The sequence below is a fragment of the Cryptotermes secundus genome, unplaced genomic scaffold (genome assembly GCF_002891405.2).
Source record: "Cryptotermes secundus unplaced genomic scaffold, Csec_1.0 scaffold318, whole genome shotgun sequence".
NCBI classification, from domain to species: Eukaryota; Metazoa; Arthropoda; class Insecta; order Blattodea; family Kalotermitidae; genus Cryptotermes; species Cryptotermes secundus.
The window spans coordinates 337,256-357,417 of record NW_019730108.1 but is presented as its reverse complement, the minus strand read 5'-3'; the positions used below and the strand labels follow the sequence as shown (position 1 = coordinate 357,417).

The window sequence follows — 20,162 nt, the reverse complement described above, 5'->3', positions numbered from 1 at the left end:
ATCCACTCCCCCCTACATCTTCAAAGCATGGTGCTTAATTAGGTAAGCACATAGACTTTTTTTTTTCAGTTTCAATTCTCCCGCTTAAAATCTAGAGGGGGCACATCCCCCCACCAGTTCCCATGTTGCTATGTGAATGCCTCCTTTACATTATTTGCACATAATGCATGCAGAGAGAATGTGTACCAATGTCTGAGAAGTTTCATGGTATACCTGAAGATGGGGACAGGATGTTCCTTCGAAACTTCAGTGAGAGCCTACCAGACTGCATGGCATCACATCCCAGAAGATTGTGGTCTTCACATTCACTACTGTCACAACCTCGGATATCGTGAGAGCATTCCTGTCTCTTGCCCTCACCTTTGAAACTGAGAACCACTGCATAGATTTTGATGAAACTTGGCAATGATGTTGTGCCATTGTAAGTTACTGTATGGCAGTAACTTCTGATTTCCTAAATAGGGAATAATGACTGGGGGATGCACAGACTTGAGACATGAGGGTGACACTAGTGAATCTTCTAGCATGAAATAGCCGTAATAACTACAAGAAGTACAGTTACAATAATAATTAGAGTAGAACACTACAATTGTACATTTTGAGCCCCAAGAAATGTACATTTCTGGTTGGGAGCAGATGGTATTGTATTGTGCTCATTTCAGTTTCAGAGAGATGCTGCTGGGACGTCAGGTGCATAGAACACATGTGCACACTGTGTGCGCTTCAGTATGGACTGCAGCTTTCCAGTATTGTTTAATTACAGTCTTCTGGGGTCTGACATCTTATAGTCTGGTAGATTTTTACCGACCAACCAACCAAGAAGAACAGCAATTACTTGCCTAAGCAGTAGTTTGTGTGTTTTCTGTGAACTAGGAACTGAATTTTTAAATATTATTTTGATAAATTTCAGGCTTCAAAGGGTTAATGGCGGTTCCTTGTTCTTTATCAGGCATTCAGTGTCCGCACCGGGCTGCTGTGTTTTCGTTCTACTGGCGCCATATTGCGTACCCATATGGTGAAGACGAGCGAGAGGCATGCAATATTTTCTTTGTGTGGGAAATGCTTCGTCCATTGTTGAGAGGTGAGTTCTCCAGAAAGACCTTGTTAGCTTAACATGTAACATGTAACAGCCTTGAACAACAAAAACGTCTGCTAGAATTGTACTGCAGATTTTGTTTTATGTGGACATGCCAGTATTAGTGATTTTGCTTCTGTCATTTACTTTTCAAAACACTCCTAACTGTATTAAATGTGAGGTTCTTGCAGCAGTGAAGACCATGATTTTTCGAGTCGTAACGTCGTATAATGTGGTATGAGTCAGCCAATGTTCGGAGACTGCTTGCTGCCTGCTTCTTGTTGCTCTCTTGCCTGGCTTACTTTTCGACCATGATGAGGGTGGCATTACATTCCTCTGAAACATCAGTGGGCTCTTACATCCCAGAAAATCATCCTCTCCATCTCTGCTCTTACAAAGTTCCTCCTGTGCTTTGGGACAGATGTGAGATGTTGATGTAAGCCATTGTATCCCACTTTGTGTGCTGCTTAATATTCCTCCCTGGAGCCCTGACATGCTGTTCTCATGACAGGAGTGCCATTGTACATCATCCCAGATGACGTGATATATGATCCACCGCAGCTGGCCCGTTTCCTTGTGGAACATCGCATCACACGCATGCTCTTCACTCCATCACTACTGCAGGCTGTTCTTGATTTCAAGGGACTGCACCTCAACAAGGCTTTCCGGTTCATGAGGTTTGTATCTGTGGAGAAGTGATGGGATTTGATGCCATTTGCACGCACATATGCACGTATATGTCTGGAGAATGGGGGATTTCATAATGCTGTCAGTACCTGGATTGTGTTTTATTAAGTGTTAGGATAAGAGATGAATGATGAATAATCTTCAGAGCAGAAGAGCCACTCCTCGCTCTACTTCCATGAAGATGGAAGCAGCAGGTTCCTCTGTAACATTAGTATCCATATACACATAATTACCTATAAGACTATAGTCTTGATACACATGAGAGCCTCAGAACATGTTCATTAATGTGAGGTTGTGTTGCAGGCAGGTGTGGCTGTGTGGTGAGGTGGTAACAAGGATCTTGCGGGACCGGTTCATTCAACTGTTCCCACATGTTCAGCTCCTGAACCTGTACAGCATATCAGAGTGCCATGATGTTGCCTGCTCCGGTAAGCTCAGTGGTACTCAGTCTCTAATAGACTTAGAGTCTAACGCTGTTCAATGACACTGTCAGTAGCTGAGGTTGCATAGTGTTGAATGGTGGGACAGTTGGTGAATAATGAATTTGGAAGGATGTAGAAGGAAACATTTGTGTCCTCATTTGCATTACTATATCAGAATTTGCCTGGAGGGACTGTTGAAAACCGTGAAACACTTCAGTCAGGATAGCTAGCCTCTTGACCAAGATTTGAACTCCAGACCTCCAAAATACAATGCAAGAATGCCACCCATTCAGTCTGATATTGTCATGTGTTGGTTATTTCGAGTGTTTCATATTCAGGAGGTCCAGGGTTTGAGTCTCAGCCATAAGATCAACTATCCTTATTATTTCCATGATTTACCTCAATCGCTCCAGATATGTTCTGTGATATGACCTTAGATCAGGTCATGACCACATCCTTCCATATCCTTTCGAGTTCATTATTCATCCTATGATTTGCTGCCATACAGCCATGGCTCTTTGAAAAGTTGAATCTAAACCTTGCATTTCTGTTGTTCATTGTTACAGATCATGTTTCTCTGCAAACTAACAGCAGCCATTTTGAACACCTCCAATGAAAACAGCTTGACAGCATTTGTGTACTACCATTTGTTGTTGTTCTTGTTCTTGTTAGAGTTTTCTGCTATTGGCTTGCTGTGCATAAAGGCAAAAGCACGAAATAAATGGGGTAACATTATTCTCAGGCACCTTATGTATACAAGTTGGTTTCTGTTTGCAGATCTGTCCCTGGGAAAGTTACCTTCGGTGCCCTGCAAACTCTGTCCTGTGGGAAAGCTGCTCCCTTTTGTGCACGTCCTTGTGATGGATGACAAGCAGAATGTGGAGCCTGTCGGTGTCAGGGGAGAGGTATGTATAGAGGGGCCTTCACATTTCTGGACCATTTGCCTAATTAGATATTACACTGTCAGACGCTAGTTCCCTGATTTCAAGGCTTCATCTCTGACCCAGCACTTAGTTGCTTACAGACTAAGGAAAGCTATTTTTTAGACAGTGTTAATGTTGTTCTTTCCATTGATGGTTGTGGGTTTGATTCCTGTTAAGGTCATTGGATTTGTCAATAGACCTAATCCTTCCAGCCACACTATGGCCCTGGGGTCAACTCAGCCTGTAACAGAAATGAGTACCAGGAATCATCCTGAGGGTAAAGGGTGGCCGACATGTAAACCTGACAACCTCACCACCATCTGCAAGCCGATAGAAAATATGAAAGCCTCAACCTCTCACAACCCTATGGGCCTCCATGGCCTGTTACAGTGATAGCTTTACCTTTTTTTTTTTCTTTTGCCATTTTTATGGTTCTTCTGCCATGACTTGGTTCCCAGAACCTTGTTTGTGAAAACAGTTCTGTTCACATGAAGGTGATGTTGTCATTGAAATAAGATACACGGTGTGTCCAGGATCTGTTAGAACTCATTTTTTTTAAATTTTGCCCTGCAATACCATCTGTTGGCGAGTTGTGGCATTAAGATTCTTGAAGTTTCAGCTGTAGCTATCTATAATTTCAAATCGCTGCATCATGTGTTCTTCTGACGATCATTGGAAAATGGCAGTTGAACAGAGAGCCAACATCAAATTTTGTTTGACATTAGACAAAACAGCTGGAGAAGCATACAAAATGATGAAAAGTGTGTACAGCAGTGATTGTTTGAGTTGCTCGAACATTTTTCAATGGTATGCTATATTTCATGACGACAGGGAGGACATTGAAGACGCTCCACATACATCAAAGCCAAGAACAAGTCGCACTGAAGAAAATGTGAAAATAGTGACCGAAATCCTTGCATCAGACAGATATGTTTCTGCAAGACTCATTGAGAAGCTTTTTCGAATACCAAAAAGGACTTTGCATCAAATTTTGACCTAGGATTTGGGCAAACGGAAGGTCTGTGAACAGTTTGTACCGCACGCACTGTCAGGCAATGAAAAACATGCCAGAGTGGAACACTGCAAAGACATGTTACAGTCAGCCCAAAGTAATACAAAATTTACAAAATCGATTGTTACTGGTGACGAGACTGGTGTTATCAATATGAGCCTCTCACAAAGTGGCAGAGTAAAGCGTGGTTGAGCCCAAAGAAGCCGAAACCAAAGAAAGTGCGCATGCAAAAGAGTCGAGCAAAGACTCTGCTACCAGTTTTCTTCGATTCCAAAGGAATCATTCACAAGGAATTTCTGCCAGAAGGTCAGACAGTGAATTCTGATTATTATCTCAGAGTCCTCAATCGTTTGTGGGCAAGAATTCTTCGAATTTGACCTGAATATGGAGAGCAAGGTTCCTGGTCGCTCCTCCATGACAATGCCTCACCCCACAAATCGAAGATCCTGCTCGATTTTTTGGCCAGAAAATGGATCATAGTCCTTGATCATCCTCCATATTTGCCAGATTTGGCTCCAGCAGATTTCTGGTTGTTCCCAAAAGTTAAGTTGGCAATGAAAGGAGACCATCACGACACCATCCAGGACATCCAAAGGGAATGTACTGCAGTTTTAAATGTGATTCCCCAAAAGGAGTCTAGTGACTGTTTTCGAAAACGTTTCAATCGATTCCAGCTATGTATTGATTGAGAAGGAGACTATTTTGATTAAAAAGAGTGAAATTTTGAAAATAATTCATGTCTTGTATTTTTAATGAACACAGTCCTAACAGAACCTGGAGACACTGTGTAGATTTGATATTATTCTTCAGGCAGCTTAACTCTGTAAGACACATGATAGCTACATACACCACCTACTTTTAACCCCCCAAAAACTCTACATTTTACCCACACACTGTATTCATGTGTTCCCTGTCATTGTAACAATAATCCATGGTTACTTGCCGAAGCAGCATTACTTGTTTCTTTTGTATAATGCAGAATTGGCCTGTTCTCTGTCATATAGAAACCAAATTTTTAAATGTTATGTAAATGGATTTCAGTCTTAAATCCAGCTCAGTCAAAGTTTTCCATGGTTTTCTTCAGTCCTAGAGCAAGTGGTGAATTGGTTCCCAAATTCCACGTTGCACTACACACTTTACATACAGCCCTCTCACGCCCAGCATTCAGTTAGCATTTCGCTCTGATGTGACCCTTCCAACCATATCAGAATTTCTATCATGTGCAATAAAGCGTCTGCTTATATCAAAATTCACTTCCTAACAATTTACCGTCTTTCATTCTCAACATTAGGCCTGCCCTAAATTAGACAATTAGTTATCGCTTTCCCTCATGGCCTTTGTTCAAACCCAGGTCACATGGGTGACAGGTTTTCTCCAAGTATTTCAGTTTCCAGTTCCAATTGTCACTCCACCAACTGCTTTACATTCATTAATCATTCTATAAGGGCATTCCGTATATAATGCCTCCTATTTTTTTTAAAGAAAACTACAACAGATACAGAAATCATAATAATGCAGTTAACAGCTACTTACAGCTATTTTTCCACATAATCACCACCATTCGTTATGCACTTTTGCCATCGATGAACAAGAGCCTGTATGCTGTGCCCATGAAGGTCTGCGCCATCAGAGGCTAGCCACTTTCTTACAGCTGCAATGACAGCATCGTTGTCTGGAAAATGTTGCCCACGTAGTCCGTCTTTCATAGGCCCAAAGAGATGGAAGTCTGAAGGTGCTAAATCAGGGCTATAAGGTGGATGTGGTAGGACAGTCCAGCCAAACTTTGCAATGTGCGCGGTGGTCGCCAAACTGGTATGGGGTCTAGCGTTATCATGTTGCAAGCGAAAGGTTGTCTGCTTCTCTGGCCTGACTCGGGAAATACGGGCTTTCAGCTTAGTCAGCGTCATCTTGTAGCGTTCAGAATTGACAGTCCCTGGCCATTATCTGCTGATCTGTTCGGATGAGGCGCTGTTCATTGTGAGGAGTGGCAGCTGAGCAGGGACGCCCATGGCGTGGCTTGTCGTGCACTTCACTTTTGCCACTGCTGAAATGCACTACCCACCGAATCACTGTGCTGACATCCACTGTATTGTCTCCATACACCTTTAGCAAGTGTCGATGGATGTCAGTGGGTACAATTTGTTTGGCAGTGAGAAATTCAATAACACATTTCTCTTTCATACGCACTTCTATGTCAGACACCATTTTGGTAGACTGCTCTGCTGTCGCTATCTGTCGCACGACAACCAAATTAACAGTACATTGGCGGGAAGGTTCATTCTTTACTACAACACCACTAACATCGAGCTCAGACGTTACATATTAACACATAAAATAGGAGGCATTATATATGGAATGCACCACATATCACCAACAGTGTGTAGCCTCAGTTTGTAAAGAACATTAAAGTACCAACATAAACAAATAGAATTTTGCGCTGCTTTACTCTCTCTCAAATGTACTCCTACTAGAAGGGTGAGTAGGCACTGCTTGGGAACCTTCAGAGCAGGAACATTTTTCTTCCCCCCTCACCCCTTATCTTCTCTACATCCCTAAAAGACTTAAGCCTTTGCTGCTGGTAGGGATGGTTTTCATTGCAGTGAGCTGTATTTTTGACATGTGGACAAAACCGTTTTACTTTCAGATATACATTAAAGGACCGGCACTTGCAATTGGGTACTTGAATCGACCTGAACTGAATGCGGAGAGGTTCATTACCTATCGAGAACATGGCCGGCTGTACCGAACGGGAGACTGGGGCTATATGCTTAGTGATGGGAGCCTGGAAATATGTGGACGGTGTGATTCCATGGTGAAGATACGGGGCTACAGCATTGAGACTCAGGTTTGCCTGTTTAATGATGATATATTACGCGCAAAGTTTTAGTTTTGTTATGTTGAGGTTGTAGGAAGAAGTCCCATTAATTGTAAGAATAACAGTACTCAAGTCTTTCCCCCTCCAGCCCCTCTCTGGCCTGTCATCCAGCCAAAGTGCACTTGTCATGAGCAAAGTTTATCGTGCTTTTGTCACTAGCAACATTCGGGTGAACAGAGTGTCTGGATGTGTATGGAAGTGTGCTGCGAAGAAAGCATGTGAGTATGAGATCAACCCATGGGGCAACACTATCAGTAGCTCAGATTGTAGGATTAGTGAATAATGAATTGTAAAGGATGTGGAATGAAGTGGTTGTCGCCTGTGTGAGTCTACAATTGTATTGAGGTAAGAAGGTAAGGTAATGTTATCCATGTGCTTAATTAATGAAGCACTATGCCACGAACATATATGGGGGAGCGGATCTGTATATCCATGTATTCTTGAATGGTCAGCTTCATGCCCCTGGTCGGTTTACCCCAAGGGGAAAGAGCCCCTGTGCCCATTGGATAAGAGGCTGGGTGGATCCCAGAACTGTGGACAGGAGAGAAATCTTGGCCCCACTGGGACTCCGACCTCTCAGCCGTCCAGCCCATAGCCACGTGTCATGCTGATTGCACTATTTGCTTAAGGAAAACCACAAAATACTTCAGTCAGTATAGCAGGTCTGTGGACAGAGATTGGAAATCAGGATATCCCAAGTAAAAACACCACTTAAGTGCAACTTCAGTTCAAAATGCATGTATAGATTTTAGGATTATTGAAGTGTGTCATGAATGGAAAATGCTTGAGAGTGTCTGTATAGGTGTTGTGCCCCACATTGGGCACAGCTACAGTTGAATCTGCCAGATGTTGCTGTGGTGCTGTTTCCAGGCTGTAGAGGCAGCGCTTTTGGAACTCCCAATGGTAAACGCTGGCTATGTTTCGGTAGAAGGAGATGAGGGCTCCGACAAGTTCCTGGTGGCTTACATCGTGTCTGAAGGTAAGGTAACCCAGAAGGAAGTGCGTGCTGCCCTGAAGAACAGGCTTCCATTCTACATGATACCATCCAGGTTCATCTTTATCAACAGGCAAGTTACACATATCTGACCATTTCATTTGTTTTAGGCTAATTCGTTGATTTATTTCTTTAAACACAAATGGTAACTGTGCATACAACCCCCTTTAACATTTTTCCCTAAGCAGGTTTAACTGATTGCTCTGTGTTTTGGAGATGTAATGGAAAGAATGTATGCATTCAGTGTTAACACATTGCGGACCGGTAGTTTAAACATTTAAATCACCCTGGGGACCGGCGTTTTTAAACCTACTACCCTAACTTGTGCACCGTTCACTTTAAAAATTAATATAAAATCTCCTAATTAATTTTATGAACTGAAATTTTTGGAGAACACTTACCAGAGCTCCTAGAAGTGCTTGCGCATGTGACATCTCTGGAAACATTCCCCTTTGTGAAGAGGCATTACGCAGAATTTGCACATGTAGGCAGTTCTACTCTTCTTCTTGTGCTCTGCGCACACACGGCACTGCCTAGAAGGGTGTTTCTTCTTGCAATATTCACTCTTCACAATTTTCACGAGAATATGTTTCCGCATATCACCCGAGAGTCAGCCAGGGGGGTCTACTTGAGGCCTCTGGTGGGTGCGAACAGATGGCCCTGGCTGCACTACGTCTGTGTCTGACACAGGTACTGCCGCCACCGTGACGTCAGTAGCCCAAGCTTTTGCCAGTTTCAACAGAAATGCTTTGTATTTGAAAGTAGAATTTCTGTTCACCTTTTTGAAAACCATAAATGAATTGAAAATTGCACAGTTTATAAGCCACAGTGCAACCTTCTTCGCCCATTTTACTGTTTTCCTAGGAAGGGAATAATAGGCCAAGAACTGGTCGGCCCTATCAACTCCTTTCATGAACATATTATACTCGGAAATACAAAGAGGCTTCTTTACTTGCCCGTGTCATCTTTGAACATCGACCATGCTCAAATTGTGAATAGTGGAAACCATATTCACAATGCAAGTATCCCTCCAGGACTGAAGAAGAATGTCCCCCTTCCGTCAAAAAACTATCTCCAAAAAACAGTGACGCAACTTCAGACACGTCCGTTGGGTCCAATGGCATCTGCTTCACCCCCAGATCACCAGTAAACTTTCCCAAAGTGGGGGTTTTGTCCACTTTATCCCATGTAGCTGTCCCGACACTCACACTTTCAACAGAGTTCTCACTTTCACTTGACACATTTTGGGCAGCCCTGTGGCCCCCGTTACTGTCACTGTCACTGATAATGGCCTCGCTATCAGAAGACGAAGCAGTTGGCAAATCTGATAGCTCATCGGAGAACATATCTAATATTTCCTGTCCTCTGAGAGATCGCAACTGCTTTCGTCTCTGAGCCATGTTGAACTGGTAGCTGCGTGGTTCATACGTGCAAGCTTGGATTAGAACAAAGCCAATTTTGTTTAGGTTGTGACAGGAAATGACTCTGGTCGAGTTACTAGATAAGGCAGCAATCATTCCCGGGGTCATCTACTCAGCCGTTACGATTCAATGAAGCCACACAGCAATATATAGCATTTTGCAACATAACGTGACCGTAGAGGACCATATGACCCGCCCGGTCCGCAACACTAGGAAACGTAGAGGGCCGTATGGCCTGTCCAGTCTGCAATGTGTTAATGCAGGTGGTACATATAGTTAACACTTTGCTCCAGAGGCTGAATATTCAATAACAGAGTATAGCATAAAATGTTCCATGTTCCAGCATCCCATTGTTGGAGTCATCAGGAAAGCTTGACAAGAAAGCTCTCTCTGTGATGTTGGAGGCAGGCAACAACAATTATCTCAGCCCACACGATCTGCATTTGACACCCTTGGAGCACCAACTAGCTGTTATCTGGGGCAGAGTGCTGAAACTGAATGTCATTGATGTACATGAGAACTTCTTTGACCTTGGAGGGTAAATATATGCTCTGTCTGCACTATGGGCTGTGTGGCTTTCATAGGATCTGCCTGTCCCGTCACCTGATGGGCTGATGTCTGTGTGCCAGCAATGTGCTGTTGTCACTGTATACATAAACAAATATTTTATGCTGTTTAATAGTTTTCTTAAATTGGCTGTTTAACTAAGCTCTCAGTAACATGACTTACAGCATCAGAGGGTAGGATTACTAGTGAATGTAGAGCAACTGGTGGAAATTTGTTCTGAAGATGTCACAGAATTAGAGCTTGAATGATTGCTCCTCACTTGTTCTGTTCTGTTTCTGTTTCAAATGTTGTAATGATGCTTGCTTAGCAGTTAGAGTCCAGTAGAGGGCAGTGAATGTGGTACGTAGCACAGGGGGTTAGATGCTGGCTGCTTGGTGCAGTCTCATGTTCAGTCTGACGGGGTGACTTCTCCTTACATTCATGGTGGCTGAAGGAGAAGAAGCACTGGGGCAGGTTTTCTCCAAATTTCTTTTCATTTTCCCTGCTAATCATCATTTCACCATTGCTCTGTACTCATCTGTCTACCCCTGAGGTGTGTGATATCCCTGAGCAGGCAGCGCATTATCATATCCTCTGTCTCTAAGTTGAGGGCTTTATCTTTGCCAAGACCCTTGTCTGCTCACAAAGCAAGAAAGTTGAGTCAATGTGTGTTATTTTTCAGACACTCGCTGCTTGCCACTCACCTTGTCAGTGAAATTAATGAGCATTTGGGCATCCAGCTTCAAATATATGACGTGCTACAGCATCCCACGGTGCACTCCTTGGTGAACTTTATTGAGAAGCCGACAGAGACCAGCTCTGATGTCACACTGGATCTGCCAGCTGTGGTAGAGAGACATGCCCAGGACAAGGCTCCGTGAGTTCCCTTGTTCTGATCTTGTTAACACTCTTGTGTTGAAAATTTTAATTGGACGTAAGTGACATCTGTGGTCAAGGTCACTGATTATTCAACGTATTTATCCATGAAGATGGAGACAGCTTGTGCCGCAGAAACGTCAGGAGCAGTACAAAGAGCCAAGAGCAGAATCAACAGTTTGCTCATTTTGTTGCATGGCTGTTTGGGTTTCATGTTGAGGCGGTCCCACATTCGCACTTCAGCCCAAGTCTGACTGTCTTCACTGGCTTTCCTTACAGTTTTCCTCAGTCCCTCCTGAAAATGTTGGGATAGATCTTAAGTAGGATTCAAACATTCCTTCCCCCCATTACTTCCAATTCACCTTTGAGAATGATCCAGTAGCATATGTTATTTGGTACTGCAGCACTTCAGTGGGTAACAGAACTAGTATTTTATTTGCTACCACTCACCTCCAACTAGTGCTTAGGCCAAGAACACATGGATCTATACATTCACTCCCCCATACTTCTCCATGGCATAGTGCTTAATTGGTTAGGCCATTTGTTGAGCCCAACATTGAAGTGTGTTCCTTTTGCAGGTTGGACATCCACCTACGAGCATTCTGGCGTTCCTTAGAGTACCCCATCTCCTCCAGTTGGTGCCCTGAGAGAATTCTCCTGACGGGAGCAACTGGATACCTTGGGGCATTCGTTCTTAAGGAGCTGTTGCAAAATACAAAGGTGTGTCTCTTGCGTTAACTGACAGTACTTACATAACACATTTCAGTTCCATTCAGCCTTTCCCAGCATCCTTGATTTAACTGCTATAAGAACAGGAAATGCAGTGAATGGTGTCTTTTATTAGCATGAAAAAGGCAGAATGAAATTTGATGGAACCAAGAAATACATAAAGAATTTTCCTTGGGAAACCTCAAGAAAGATATATGCTAACTGCTTTCATCTTACTGAAAGCTGTCTTCAGCCTTGAGGGTAGATAGAGCACATTCCTCTGAAATGTAAGTGGCTTCTACCAGACTACACAGCATCACACCCAAAGAAGATAATAACCTTTGTACCAAAATTAGATAGCAGAGCAATATTAAAAATGGATCTAACAGGAGTTTTTAGATGGATTAAAGTGGCTCTGGGTGGGGTCAAGTAGTGAGCCCTTGTGATGCAACTGGGACAAAACAATTATTTCTGTTTAAATGTTCATGATTTTATTTACCTTTATATGCATGTTGTATTAGTAATATTTGTGGTTATTAATAACTTTGGAACATGATAATGAAACTTTGGATTCCATCAAATGTTGAGAAGTTCTTGAGAAGCTGCACAATTGGTGGCTTCTCAAGAAGGACTCACCTTCTTGAGTGAGTGATCAGTAACTTTGAGGGATTAGGTCTGAATTTCCATTTTTATAATCTTATACCAATCATCAGAATAGTTGGTATTAGTGTTAATATTAATATTAATAAATTAATATAATATTAATCTTAGCCATCTTCTGGAATTTAATGGATTAAGATTCCAGACATGAGACCTAACTGTAACGTTCCCTTGTGTGTGTATGTGTAGGTATGTGGCATGTTTGTGCTTGTGTTTGTGGTATTTAACAGTGCTTTCAGTGTGGAGGCTAAATAGTGTCAGATGGTGAACTGATAATCAGATGTTATAAGCAGACCACAGTAGGCTGGATTTCAGCCTCTCAAGGCAGTGACCATGAAGAGATCATATTCTGAGATATAATGCCATGTAGTCTGGCAAAAATCAACCAGCGTTTTGGAGGAACTTATCGCCTCTTCAGGGTCAAAGAGTAAGCCAAATAAGAGAACAGCAGAAGTTCTGAGCCAGATGAACCCAGTCCACCCCCTCCCATCCTATTTCTGTAACATCGATTTTGATATTGTCCTCTCTATGCCTAGGTTTTCCTAGAGGTCTCTTTCCTTCAGGTTTCTTTTACCAAAACCCTGTATGCATTACTTTTCTCTCCCATGTGACTGCATTAAGCTTGATAATCCACAAAAAAAAAACATTGCTGTTGGTTATGTATGCTAGCCCACTCTGTACACCCTTCCTAGTCTTGTCTGTATATGTAAAAGTAAAAATTAAAATTGTTCCTATACTTAATTAATTAAGCACTATGCCATGAATTTGTATGGAGGAATGGATCTATAGATACACATATTCTTGTCCTCAGCACTAGTTGGAAGTGAGTGGCCAGCATCACCCCCTAGGGCACTTTATGCCTGGCGAAAGAGCCTCTGGTACCCATTGACTAGTAGGCTGAGTGAGCCCCAGAGCCAGTCTGGACAACATGGACAGGAGAGAAATCTTGCCCTTACTGGGATTCAAATTCCTACCTCTGGCTGTCCAGCCCATAATCTTTCTCCATACTGACTACACTATCCTGGCTCCCTGTCTATATATGACCGTTTGATTTAGTGTTTGTTATTTGTATTTAAATGTGCTACTTCATATTTTACAGACAGTGGTATACTGCCTTGTTCGGGAGTCACTGGGGTTCACTGCAATGGATCGAATATGCAGTTCCCTTCAAAAGTTTGGCATTTCAGAGCTTGACGAGAAGTTGGAGCTGAGGATTGTGCCCATTAAAGGTGTGTCTTTGTAATGATGCAGGGTCTGTCATGTACAGCGTAAGGACAGATATAATGAATGTAGAGTCTGATACTTTCTCACGATTAGTGATGATTCTGAATGGTGATGTGGGCTGAAGCAGTCTCTTGTCACATGTGACATATCAGATAAATCACTGACACTCACAGAATGGAGTTATTTGGGTGAGAAATGACTACTGTCTGCCTCACACATCATGCAGCATTCATCGTATTCAGCGAGATCCGTGGAATGGCGATCTTGATTTCCATCATCCGTTGACAACAGAATATTGTGACTTTCTAATAATGACATAATGGTCTGCATCACCATCTGATGACGCTGCACCATCATACATCTTGGAAAATGCGGTATATAATATTTTAGTCATGCAAAGAGACCAGATAAGGCAATAATATTGAGAATGGCACTAAAATTAAAATTGACAGGAAGGAAACCAATGGGATGACCCAGAACAAGATGATTTAATCAGATGCTGGACCTCTGTCTAAACTATTGGTATAGCAGTGTTCTAAGCTCAAAGCCAAAGCTCCCTCTGGTGTTCAGCAGTAGAATATCATCTTGTAAAACTTTAAAGCATGAAATTTGTCAGAATTACATTAAAAATTTGGTGGAACTTGGTCTGTCACACTAAGGGAAGAACACAGACTGAGTGTGTTTGAGAACAGGGTGCTGGGGGAAATGTTGGACCAAAGAGAGATGAAGTGACAGGGTTGGAGAGAGTTGCACATTGAAATGCTTCATAACTTGTAGTCTTCGCTTGATATTCTTAGAATGACCTGATCAAGGAGTATGAGATGGGCATGGCACAAAGGACGCATGAAAGAGGAGAGAATTGGATACAAAGTTTTAGTACAAAAATCTGAAGGAAAGAGCCCACTAAGAAGAACTAGACATAGGTGGGAGATTAATATTAAAATGGATCTTAGAGAAACAGAATAAGATGTTTGCACTGGATTCGTCTGGTTAAGGACAGTGAACAGGTATGGGGCTTTTGTGAATGGGGTAATGAACCTTCAGATTCCAGGCTCGGAATTTCTAGAGTGAATGAGCAACTGTTAACCTCTGAAGAAGGGAGTTAATTAGTTCCTACCTCACAGAAAACCCCACTTCATTTCAGTTACAGAGATGAATCTATTAATGTTGTTTATCTGTTTATGGAAGTAATCAGTTTATTGTAAGAATCATGAGAAATATATATATATATATATGAAGAATGTAAGGTTTCTCAGTGTTAAAACAGGAGGTACGTATAGTTAGTACTATACTTTAAGGGCATAAACATTTGTTTGTATCAGGTGATGTCTCCCTTCTGAACCTGGGAATGAGCGAGGAGGACTATGTGTGCCTCTCTTACACAGTTGACTCCATCATCCATGCAGCTGCTACTGTCAACCTGGTGCGCCCATACTCTGCACTCTACAGCACCAACGTACTGGGGACAGCAAACATTCTTACGTTCGCTATGGGTCACAAGATAATGCCTGTCCACTACATCAGGTAATGCTATTAAACAATGCTGTACCAGCTAAAGAGATCATGTAATCATGAATATAACTGGAGTGGAATTATTCAGAAGTGAATAGTTGTTCAACTATTCAATATCTTTGTTTCTTTTGTGTGTGAGATCTAGTGTGTTACTTTATGGTGCTTTCAGTTGTTAGACTATATATTGTTGAGTGGTAGGATGATAGATGAATGGTGAATTTTAAGGGATTAGGAAGGAAGCAGTCATGGTCCAATTGATATACTGGCTCTGTATTTGCCTGGGGTGACTGAGGAAAATTGAAAGAAACCCTCAGTTAATATAGCTGTTGTCCATCTGAGATTCAAACTAAACACCTCCTGAATATGAGTCTGCAGCATTACTGCTGTGAGAACCTGCTTGTTTCTTTTGTGTTCCACGCAAGTATATTTTGTCTTTTGTCTGGCAACTTTTGTGTAAATGGCTGTCATTCTGGTTTTGTCTTTTTGCTTCATTGTTCAGATTATGCTCTTTTGTAGAATGAGTATGAAGATTATGTAATTGTTGTCTATTAAATGTCTCTGTCAGTGGTAGCTCAGTCAGTATAATGACTAGGCTTTGGGCTGGGTGATCGAGGAATCAGAGTTCAATTTTTGACAGGGACAAGTGATTTTTTTCTCTCCTCCATAAAGTCCAGACCGGCTCTGGAGCCCACCCAGCCTCCTATGCAGTCAGTACCGAAAGAAGTGGCTGGGCTGTGAAGCAGACCACTCACCTCTGTCTAGTACCAAGGTTAAGAATGCTGGTGCTATACCTCCACTCCCCACACATCTTCATGATGTGGTGCTTAATTAGTGAAGCCGAGGGATAACTTCACCTGCCAGTAGCTCAGACCGTACAGCAAAAACTGTAGGATGATTAAGGAATAATAAAATGGAAGGACTTAGGAAGGAAGCGGTGATGGTCTAATTTGAGTTACTGTCCCACCATTTGCTTGGAGGGATTGGGGAAAACCGTGAAAACTCTCGGTCAGGTTAGCCAGTATCCTGACTAAGATTCAAACCAGATATCTTCTGAATACATGTCAGAAGCGTTGGCACTTGAGTGAAATTGCTCAGTGAATATGAAGAGTAGTGGACTTCATCTTACAGCAGTGGCATTAACACTCATTGTGGCTTGTGATGCTTCTTGTAGCACAAATGCAGTGTTTCCAGAGGGTCTGCAGAACTGCAGAGAGGATGCCAACATGTTAGCCTATGCTGACAAGCTGCGCAGTGGCTATGCGCAGACAAAATGGGCGGCCGAGCAGCTAGTGATGCGTGCACAGGACAGGGGGCTTCCTGCTGCTGTCTACAGGTATCTTTGTTTTCTGCTGTACAGATTAGGTGTTTTAAGGCACAAGAATTAAAATGTTCTAACCTCCATTTACAGGGACCAGGTTCTGCCTGTATGGTCTTGTGCCCATTTAATGAAATACTGGCTTTAAAGGATATCATTATGGGGTTTCAGATTAGCAGTAAATAGCATTGTAAATAATTAAATAATTTTAATTAAGAAATTATAGATTTGGATTTGCAAACAATGGGAAGTATATAATGTTTTTTCTTATATTGAAGTTGTTCCTGTGTTTAATTAAACCTCTTACTAGCTGCCCTGAAGACAGAGACAGCCAGTTCCTCAGAAATGTTGATAACCATCTACCAAACTACACAGTACCTGCTCTCAGAACACAGCATTCTTAGAATGTTAGTGCACTGCTGACATTTCCTTCTTATTTATGTAGATGTGGCAACATTGGAGGGTCACGGGAGGAGGCGAGCTGGAATCCAGCTGACTTCACATTGCTCATGCTGCAGGGTTGCCTGTACACAAAGATGACTCCTGACATTGATTGGCAGGTTTGATACTTTTAGGTTCAAGTTGTGATGATACTTTTAGGTTCAAGTTGTGATGGTTCAAATAAACTGCCCCATTCACAGTGTAACAGATCAATTATATTGTAGCATGTAGAGCCATTTCTAGGCAACGGCTCAGTATATATGGTCCTGTAGCAAGGGATATGCATGCAAAAATAGTGGTACTGTTGGAATCGGTGTTTTCTACTCGGTTCATGCAAAGGGGTTATAAGGAGGACAACTGGAGCAAGAATAGTTCAGTTGGAAGGGAGCCGCCATACAGAGGGGATTTGAGCATGGAAGCTGAAGAATCACCACAGTTAGAAGCCGTTATCAGGGAACAGCTGGTGAAAACACAGCAAGCTGGAAAAGGCTTAGCATGTGCTGTAGTGATTTTTGAACTGTGGAGATTAGCAGTGGCGCTGTAATTACTTATAGTAATGATTCGTGTGTATAAGTGATCAATAAATCCAATATCCAATCCAAAACTCCATTGATAATCACACTCTATATCATGTGACACTATAATTGTGTTATGTACTTATGTATCATCTCCTGAGTACTGGAGTGCACTGTGTCCATCAGCACCAGTTGTCAGGAAACTGGATATGAGGTCCTGGAATCAGCAGCAATTTAAATGTGACTTGGAACAAAATGCATGCTGAAATCTGACACTTGGAAGTAAGGGCGAGCCTATGTAAGTGTGTGGAAATGTCCTGCATAAGCATCAGTCTGAAACAATTGCATATCTGAACTAAGTTTAAAGTTCTTTTCTTTGACTTTGTCCATCATGTTAGCTTTCTCTATAAAACTAGTGTTCAGGTGGAAGAAATATGAAGATATCCCTATTCTCTTGGAATCTTTGCTAGAGAGACAGAAGAACTGGCTTGCAACAGATTCGTATACACAGGGACAAGGCCATCATACTGTCACGTGATTGAGTGCCTTAAGATGGGTTTGGGTTGATAATCAGATTTATTGAACACTTACAGAATGTAACTACAAATAACTGCAACAGTTTCACTGAGTTACGCTCTCCAAAGATCAACTGCAGTGCACATAAAGTCTTCTTAGTCTTCACTAGCCATTTCTTGGTAGCAGCTTCCAATGGCATACATTCCTTATGCTCAGGGTTCCTGAACTGTTCCTGGCCTCAGCTACCAGCTTCTTACTTCTCACAACTGCAGCTCTCGAACTGACTCAACTGAACTATTAGTCTTCATTATATAGCCCTGGCACAGACTGCACAGAAAATGTTTCTTTGATTATTGTGTGTTCTCTTGTTGGCAGGGAGACAACATGTTCACAGACCTGTTCCCTAGCAATGGCTGTTCTACTGTCACCTGTTTACACAACTGCTACTTGGAAGTGGGTGTACATGCCACAATATGTATCAGTTTTTTGTATTACAGATTGAGCTATCCCCAGCTGACTTTGTGAGCAGAGTGATTGTGGAGGTGTCGCAGGATGTGCTTCACTCTCTTGGCAAAGTATTCCACATCATCAACCCATGCACGATGAATTGCCGGTGAGTGTGAAGGGTCTGTGCTCTGTCCATTTCATGACAGTTCATGGCACACCCACTGACAGTGACAGCAGTTGTCAATAAATTGTATGTGCCATGCCAGTAATATTTGCAACATCTTACCTAGTCATACAGTACTTCACCTTTTCTCTGATAGATGTCATGCAAGTGTACATAACCTTCCCAGATCATATTATAAGACTCAATTCATGCCTTGTGAAAGTGACTGCTGGGCTGTCCTTCTGGGCAATTGGTTGTCTTCTGCAATACAGTAAGCCCTTGTTATGATGGACTGGGGTATAGTGGATTTCGGATGTAATGGACAAAATCTGGCTGTGTATAATTGTGAATTTTTGTGATGTTTAGGCACTAAGAAGTTATCACAGTTAGAAAACTATTTAAAATAAAAGACAACCCAGATAGAAGAACAATCATATAATCACACTATGTGTTTCTGTGCTAATTGCATGTATTGGCTATGTATCCTGTTGTGCACTTCTGTGAATACCCCTTCATTCAGTTGTAATGGGCATCACCAATAATGGATACGATGAGGGTTTACTGTACTTACAATGGTCAGTTTAGTCTAGTATGAAATGTTCGTTTAAAGCGAGTAATTGGTAGTTTCATATAAAACAGAACATTTATTTACATTTTTATCTTCTGGGGTTTCTTTGATCCTGCTTGCTCCATTTTCACTTTCTGGGGTGTCTGGCACGCAGCTCCGGGTTGAAAGAAATGGGCACAAACCAGGATTCAAAGCCATTCTCGTTACTTAATGACAGTTTTACACTTAAATGCAGGATTGAACAACAAACAGCTTACATATTTCATGCACTTGAAGATACAGACCCTTCTGCCTCAAACAGAGAATAAGTTAATAAGCCATAATTTGTTGGATTTGTGGTCTCCACAGTGGTTCACTCTGAAGAGTACATTCTTGTGGGTTTTACCACCGTGTAGCTGCTTGTTTCTTGCTAGGCATACCCTTTGAACCTGAAGACAACATGTCAGCTCTGTCTGAACCACACAGTTCATTGTTCATTGTCCATTTATTTTCCATATATATCCCTACAGGTTAAAAAACCAGGATGTGGAAATTGTCCTTTGAATACAGATATCAATATGCATATACAAGATCAAAATCATATACATCAATCAATAAACATAAATAATAATGTAAGGTAAAAGAATCTAATAAAAATAAACATACATTAAGAATAACTTACTCACGTTATTAATCCCACTTGGCTTTAACAAGCCAAGGGATAATAAAACAAGTCAATTACATATACATACATGTGTGTTACAAGATACAAAACAAAACAAGCAAGACAGGATTATGCCACATGCAATAATACCATAATTAAAATATAAAATTTATAATAGACTGACTTAATATCAATCATAACTTTTAAAATACCACAAATTTAGGTAACAATCAACAAACCACAGACATATATGTACTCATCCACATAAATTACTACAAGGAAATGCTATCCTTCGATCTGCAACATTCAAAATATTCATCCAAAGTATAAAATGAATGAGAAATCAAGAAATCCTTCAAAGCAATTTTAAAATCTTTACAATTAGTGAACAACTGCTTTAGATATAAGGGTAAGCTATTAAACAATCTGATACCCATACAGTATGATCCCTTCAGGTATAGTGATAGATGAACTATAGGTTGATAAAAATTAAGATTAAAACAATGTCTTGTATTTCTACTATGTATATCAGTTGTAAACTGATATAAATTTATATTATCAACCACAAAGCATAATAAAGAGTAAATATACTGAGACTGAAGAGGAAGAATTTTCAATG

At 41.5% G+C, this 20,162-nt stretch overlaps 1 protein-coding gene across 6 annotated transcripts in view; it reads left to right on the top strand.

Moving 5' to 3' along the window:
* The window catches only part of LOC111866049 (linear gramicidin synthase subunit D), a 44,236-nt gene that overhangs the window by 7,511 nt on the left and 16,563 nt on the right, over window positions 1-20,162 (top strand). For all 6 annotated transcript variants that reach the window (XM_023854573.2, XM_023854572.2, XM_023854571.2 and 3 more), the window contains 14 exons: window positions 950-1,081; window positions 1,587-1,752; window positions 2,066-2,190; window positions 2,962-3,089; window positions 6,764-6,964; window positions 7,865-8,061; window positions 9,753-9,947; window positions 10,638-10,832; window positions 11,410-11,551; window positions 13,299-13,428; window positions 14,746-14,947; window positions 16,107-16,268; window positions 16,696-16,810; window positions 18,220-18,335. In XM_023854573.2, the coding sequence (XP_023710341.1) occupies window positions 950-1,081; window positions 1,587-1,752; window positions 2,066-2,190; window positions 2,962-3,089; window positions 6,764-6,964; window positions 7,865-8,061; window positions 9,753-9,947; window positions 10,638-10,832; window positions 11,410-11,551; window positions 13,299-13,428; window positions 14,746-14,947; window positions 16,107-16,268; window positions 16,696-16,810; window positions 18,220-18,335 (2,206 nt within the window). The remainder of the gene's footprint in view (window positions 1-949; window positions 1,082-1,586; window positions 1,753-2,065; window positions 2,191-2,961; window positions 3,090-6,763; window positions 6,965-7,864; window positions 8,062-9,752; window positions 9,948-10,637; window positions 10,833-11,409; window positions 11,552-13,298; window positions 13,429-14,745; window positions 14,948-16,106; window positions 16,269-16,695; window positions 16,811-18,219; window positions 18,336-20,162) is intronic.